This window comes from Chiloscyllium punctatum, chromosome 2, assembly GCF_047496795.1.
Source record: "Chiloscyllium punctatum isolate Juve2018m chromosome 2, sChiPun1.3, whole genome shotgun sequence".
Taxonomy (NCBI): domain Eukaryota; kingdom Metazoa; phylum Chordata; class Chondrichthyes; order Orectolobiformes; family Hemiscylliidae; genus Chiloscyllium; species Chiloscyllium punctatum.
Window position 1 is genome coordinate 123945948 of NC_092740.1, and position 7251 is coordinate 123953198.

Consider the following 7251-nt stretch of genomic DNA (forward strand, 5'->3'; position numbering starts at 1 on the left):
CTATGTTCTCTTCACAAAATGAAGAGAGACTTACTATATGTCTTTCCACTTTTATCTTTCTTTTGGACTCACTTCCCATTCTTAATCAATATGAAATGTGTTGCATTATTAATTATTTTAATATTTAGTAACCAGTAAACTCAGTCTGTTAACTGAATAAGCCTGGTGAGTTTGATTTCTTTAAAAATATAAATTCACTTGGGCTAGGAGAGAGGCACCCAAAAGGTAAGGATCCTTTTTAAATTAACCTTTGTGACCAACCAAGGAAACAGGTGAATAAAGAAAGACAGCTGATTCATCTTGCCTCACCCAGGAGCTAACAATATGGAGTATCTGTCTGGGATTTCAAATTAATTAACACTAACAATTAGCAACTTAAAGAATGTTAAGAAGTCATGAAGATTCCAGTACTGGGATGAAAATCTCATACAAACACAGAAAAACATTGGACAGATAAAACTAGGTAAATAATTAGCTGGCAGCTATTGAAGGTACATGACTTCAACTCCAATTATCCTTGATCCTGGATAGAGCCTGTCACACTACTTAACTGGCTTCCCAAAAGAAACTTTCCACAAAGATCCCCCACTGGCATTAAATACCATTTATGAAGTTTAATTTCCAGGTTCAACAGCATTTCAGAAGCGATTTTTAAAGGTTAATTAGCTTAATGCATTACACTGCAGTCTTCCTAAAAGTTAATTCTCAAAGAATCCCCATTCCAAACACCCATGTGTAAAACATTATTCTAAATTTTCTGTTATACCATATTTCGTTCATTATGGGAAAACACCATTGTATGTTGAAAGAGGACGCAATTAACAAAGAGGATGTGTGGAATTAATGACCACAACTACATTAGTTACTTTCCCAGACATAATACTTGAGTAGTTAAGGGAATTAAACCAATTCAAGGGTATTTTTGATTATCATCTCTATTGGTAAAATATTGGTAAGTCAGGAGTATGCGATGAGATATATTCATAAGTGAACCATACATGTCTAACACCACAAAACATTGATAATTTCTTGAAATTTTGAAATTTGGTTTCTACATATGAATAACTATACAATTGCTTTGCATTAAGTATTTCTTGAACATTGGGCACTATCAGATTAGCAAGTTGCCTTTCTGTTCAGTTTACTGACTATCCTGGTGTACAGTTAACAGTCCTTCTCTGAATAAATTAGTAAAACTTTCCCTCAATAATTGGCCAAACATTATGAAGTCAGCCAGATAAAACCTGCTCCTTGGATGCTGCCTGAACTGCTGTGCTTATCCAGCACCACTCTAATCTAGATAGAATTGTTTGAATAACCTAGATTTCCACAGTAGTCAGTTCAGAGGATGATCTGCGAAAGTCAGTCATCCTTCCAAAGTTATTTGACAGTTAATTTCCATTTATTTTTATAATATATTCTAAGTAGTAACAGTAGCTACATGTTTATTTTACTTGAGAATTATAGGTCTTTTGTTTAAAATTCAAATGGTTTACTTTATAAAAGGTGACCACCTTTCCTGGGTCAGTGTCTTTCCCTTTGGTATATTTTATTTTGGGCTATCAAAATTAATGTCATGAGGATAGCTTAAATATCACCAGCAATTACATTTAATAACTGTATGAATGTTGAAAAAATAAAATTAAGGTTACAGATTATCCCTTAAGAGAACTGTGATTTAACTTAGTATAAGATATGCACTTTAATTTATTCAATTCATGGGATCTGGGCATCATTAGGTAGGCCAGCATTTGTTGCCGAATTACATTTTGCCTTGAGAAAGTGGTGGTAACCTGCCTTCATGAAACTTGAGTTTGGATAGCCACAGTATTTTAGGAAGGTAGATCTGAGATTTTGACCCAGTGACAGTGAAGGAATGGCAATATAGTTCCAAGTCAGGTAGGTATGTGGATTGGAGGGTAACTTGCAGATGGTGATGCTCACGTGCATCTGCTGCCTATATCCTAGTTGGTAGAAATTGCAGATTTGAAGGGGTGCTTTAGGAGTTGTGGTGAGTACTGCACAAAGACCAGATAATTGTGACTGTTACAGTTGGGATTACGAGTAGAATTGACATGATTGTTGAACAGTCGGCTTCACAATCCTTAATTTTGCAGATTGGTTGAGATTCTGTAATTCTGATTCCTTTCAATTGTGTTTGAATTTCAGGATTGAGGGTGACAGAGTATCCTTTTGTTGTCTTGTGTCCTATTTAACTGGTCTGCAGCACTCAGAGCAAGAGACTTCCTTTACCTGCAACACAGGGATAACTAAGGAATAGTTCTCTGACTGTAATCTTCACAGTATGCTAATGTTTGAACACAGAGTAGTACACAAGGGAGTGTTCAGTCCCACAAGTACACTCCAGTAGAGTTGACACCAACATTTTAATGCTTATCCTGTGTAATCTTCAAAGGGAAAACATAAAATGTGTCTGCAGTTTGGGATACAATCAGCAGGAATGGCTTATCATTGATCAGCAGTTCACCAGCCCCTCATTAGCTTTGTAGTCATGAGATATAAAAATGTAAGAAATAGGAGCAAGAATAGACCATTTAGCCTGTTGAGCCTGCACCACCATTCAATATGATAATGGCTGATCATCCAACTCAGTAGACGAAAGTGAGTATTGCAGATGCTGGAGATCAGAGTCAAGATTAGAGTGGTGCTGGAAAAGGACAGCAGGTCAGGCAGCATCTGAGGAGCAGGAAAATCAACGTTTTGGGCAAAAGTCCTTCATCCAACTCAGTACCCCATTTCTCGCCATATCCTTTGATCTCCTTAACCCTATAAACTATATCCATCTTCTTCTTGAAAATATTTAATGTTTTGGCCTCAACTGCTTTCCGTGGCAGAGAATTTCACAGACTCACCACTCTCTGGGTGAAGAATTATCTCCTAATCTTAGTACTAAATGGTCTGCCTCATATCCTTATAATGTTATCCCTGGTTGCAAGCTCTCTGGTTATTGGGAACATTTTTTCTGCATTTACCCTGTGGAGTCCTGTTAGAATTTAATAGATTTCCATGCGATTCCTTCCCCTCCTGCACACCATTCATCTAAACTCACAAAAATAAATCACAGTCCATCTGTTTGAAATTTTTTTGACATTGATCTCACTATCCGGTCAGACACTTAGTTTATACCCACAGCCATTTCAGGATGCATGATCCTCTTTTAAATAACACATTTTGAAATTACAAATTAAAAATGACCACAGTACTTCATTGTTCTGACCTATGGTCAAGACAGCATGTTTGCAAAGCTCTGTTTTCCTTACTGCTAGCTGAAATGTTGTTGTAGCATGTGTGTTTGCTAGCTTTGCAGGTATTAATAAGTCTCAATGCAATAATAGTTATATACTAAAATTCAAAGACAGTACTAAATCTTTTAAAGTTGTATCACAAAATTTCAGTCAAATTATACGAGGATACATTAGTAGAAACATGTTATTGCAGATGCTGGAATCTGTATTGAAAGCAGCAAATGCTGTCTCTCCATGGATGCTGCCTGACCTGTTGTGATCTCCAGCATTTGTTGTTTCGAGAGGATACGTTAGACCGGGCAACATATAATCTGGAAACATGTAAAATGCAAGGAATGGTGTTCAATCCAAAATCTAAATATTAGACCTTATAATACATAAAATAGCTCTCTCTTTTTTTGTAGGCAAGCATGATGAAATTGAAATTCAATTATACAAGCACGCAGCGCTGCTTCATCTATTGGTGACGATTCGAGATCTTCTGTTGATGTGTGACCTTGATACTGCTATAGGTATGAAGAACAACAACAAATGGGTTTCTGTAACTAGGTCAAGATTAAAAATATAAATTAAGACAAGAATAATTAATTCTGCAAAAAAAAGTTGTGAAGAAGACTAGCATGTATGAATGTATATTTTTTCAAGTTTTAATTTGTTTTTATCATGAGCAAACTGATTAAGCTATAAATAACTAAAGAAATTTAAATTAGTTAGATATTATAAAACACTGGCTGGTATTTTAACAGGGTTGGGGCAGGGTGGGGGCTCACTTAACTTTCACCAGCATCCATTAATGTGAAATAGCCATAAACAAGTACACTTTAAGAGAAGGAAGGTGACCATTGTTTGTTTCAAAATATTCCAACTAGCTATCCTGTCAATGACTGAGAGAAAAGAACCTTCCTGAATGCTAATTTCCATTTCAGCTGGTAACTTTTCATGTTTTCTACAATGCTTTGTCTGTAAGAATGTTTTATTCCTCTGAAAGGTTTAAGAAATAAACAAGGCCCTTGAGGAGTATTAAGGAAGCAGAAAAGAACTTAAACAAGAAACTGAGAAGGCTAGAGGGGGCTATGAAATATCTTGGAAAGTATGATTAAGAATAATCCCAACATTTTATATGTATATTAGATGCAAGAGGGTAACTAGGGAAAGGGTAGGCCCAATCATGGACAATGGAGGGAATTTATGCATGGCACCTGAGAAAGTGGGTAAGGTCCTTAATGATTATTTCGCATCAGTATTCACCAAGGAGAAAGCAAGATTACAGAAAGGTCAGTTGATATTCTACGGCGTGTCAATATTAAGAAGGAGGAAAGGTTGGGTGTCGAGAAAAACATTAAGTTACATAAATTCTCACGCCTGATGGGACCTACCCCAGGATACTGAAGGAGGCACGAGGGGAGATTAATGGGGCTTTGTCAAAGATTTTTATATCGTCTTTAGACAGGAAATAGTCAATGTTGTTCTTTTATTTAAGAAGGAAAAAGAAAATTATAGACCAGTGAGATTAACATCAGTGGTCGGGAAAGTATTGGAGAAGATTCTTAGTAACAGGATTTTACTTGCTTTTAGAAAAAAATAGACTTATTCGGATGGTCAGAATGGCCCTATGCCGGAGAGGTCTTGTCTCCAAATTTGATTGAGTTTAGATTACTTACAGTGTGGAAACAGGCCCTTCGGCCCAACAAGTCCACACCGCCCCACCGAAGCGTAACCCACCCATACCCCTATATCTACCCCTTACCTAACACTACAGGCAATTTAGCATGACCAATTCACCTGACCTGCACATCTTTGGACTGTGGGAGGAAACCGGAGCACCCGGAGGAAACCCACGCAGACACGGGGAGAACGTGCAAACTCCACACAGTCAGTCGCCTGAGGCGGGAATTGAACCTGGGTCTCTGGCGCTGTGAGGCAGCAGTGCTAACCACTGTGCCACCGTGGCTACAGCAATGGATGTTGTCAACGTGGACTTTTCTAAAGCATTTGACAAGGTTCCTCATGGTATGTTGGCCCAGAAGATTGAAAGTTGAGGAGGGGTGTTTTTCTGACTGGAGGTCTGACCACTGGTGTTCTACAAGGATCAGTGCTGCAACCTCTGTTCTTTGTAATATATATAAATGATATGAATGAAAATGTAGGTGGTCTGATTAGGAAATTTTCGGATGACACAATAATTGGTGGAGAAAGGTTATCAAAGAATACAACAGGATATAGATCAACTGGAAAGTTGGGCAGACAATGGAGTTTAATCCAGACAAGTGTGAGGTGATGATGCATTTTGGGAGGTCAAATGCAAGAGGGAAGTATAGACTAAATTACAGGACCCTTAAGAGCATTGATATACTGAGGCATCTTGGGGTCCAAATCTACATCTCCCTGAAAGTGGTAACATACATGGATAAGGTAGGAAAGAAGGCAGACGGCATGCTTGCCTCTATCAGTCCACACACTGAGTGGAAAAGTTGGCAAGTCATGATGCATCGGTATAACACTCTAGTGTGACCATATTTGGAGTATTGTATGCAATTCTGGTTGCCACACTTTAGGAAGGATGTAGAGGCTTTGGAGAGAGTGCAAAAAAGTTTTACAAGGATGATGCCTGGATTGGAGTGTATTACTTAAGAGAAGAGGTTTGACAAACATGGATTGTTTTCACTAGAGCATCGGAGGCTGAAGAGCGACCTGAAAGAGGTATATAAAATTATGAGAGGCATGGATTGTTTGGATAGTTGGAGTCTTTTTCCCAGGGCGAAAATGTCAAATACTAGGGGCCATAGGTTTAAGGTGAGAGGGGCAAGTTTAAAGGAGATGTGTGAGGCAAACTTTTTACACATAGGATGGTAGCTGCCTGGAACATGCTGTTTGGGGAGGTGGTAGTAGCAGATATGTTATCAAAGTGTAAGAGGCATTTATAGAGACACATGAGCAGACAGGGAATACAGGGATACAGAAAATCTGCAAGCAGGTGAGATTCATTTATAATGACATTATGTTTAGCACAGATGTGATGAATCAAAGGGCCTGTTCCTGTGCTGCATTGTTCTATGTATCTATGTGTATTACAAAAGTGGACTCTTTAAAAAAAATGTGCTCACATAGTCTGTTCGCATAAAAATCAAGTATATTTGCCATTCTTGGAATCTTATGTTTTGTCATATAAATAAGAGCTTTATTCTCAATGAGTTTACAATATTTATAATTTATGCCCTATTTCAAAATTTCCCATCAAAAAGCAATAATATTCTTGTTATTTTCTGCAAATTGACTTGAATACAAAATATTGTTTTTCAAAATTTTTTGAAATGTTAATAATTTTAAACAAACAGTTGTAAATGTTGGAGAGTTGTGTTTTTGTTTTATATCTTACTCGTCTTTAAAACTTAGATGTTTTGTAAAAGATCATGCTGTTGATTTTTCAAAAGTCTTCTTCTTTCTAATAACTTTACTTATTCCATTTTTAGCATACTTATTCAAAACCAAGGATATTTATGTAACCACTTTGGGTTCATGTTTAGATGATGTTTGGAAAAAGCTTCGAATTGTTCAGTATGTCAGTCAGAGTAAACAAGAAAGCAATCCCAAAGTAACTGAACTTGAGGATCAGATTTTAATGTGGATACAAAATACTCACATAAGGGAACAGAAGGTTTGAACCATTTTAGACACTATGCTTTATTATAAATTATAGTAAGTTAGAACAGCTTTGCATTATTTCTTCATTATTTATTTATTCTGAATGTAAGTTATGCAAATATGTCTTTCAATATAAATAGTAGTGAGGCAACTTTTACATAAACACTGCTCAAATATTGTACAGAAATGCGTAAAAGCATATGACATGTCACTCAATATTAATAATTTCACCTAGGCATACACTAATCATTATAACATCAGGAATTAAGAAGATTGGAGCTGAAGCAATATCTGCTTTTAGATGAAATTAAAATCCATCCATTTATAGCCAGTGTCATTTGTA

The 7251-nt window shown here is 36.8% G+C and overlaps 1 protein-coding gene across 1 annotated transcript in view; it reads left to right on the top strand.

Annotated features, from left to right (window-relative positions):
- The window catches only part of shoc1 (shortage in chiasmata 1), a 117107-nt gene extending 110180 nt beyond the window's left edge, over positions 1 to 6927 (top strand). Inside the window, exons 15-16 of the mRNA XM_072591310.1 lie at positions 3671 to 3778; positions 6737 to 6927. Of these exons, the coding sequence (XP_072447411.1) occupies positions 3671 to 3778; positions 6737 to 6927 (299 nt within the window). The remainder of the gene's footprint in view (positions 1 to 3670; positions 3779 to 6736) is intronic.
- Positions 6928 to 7251: the final 324 nt, after the last annotated feature.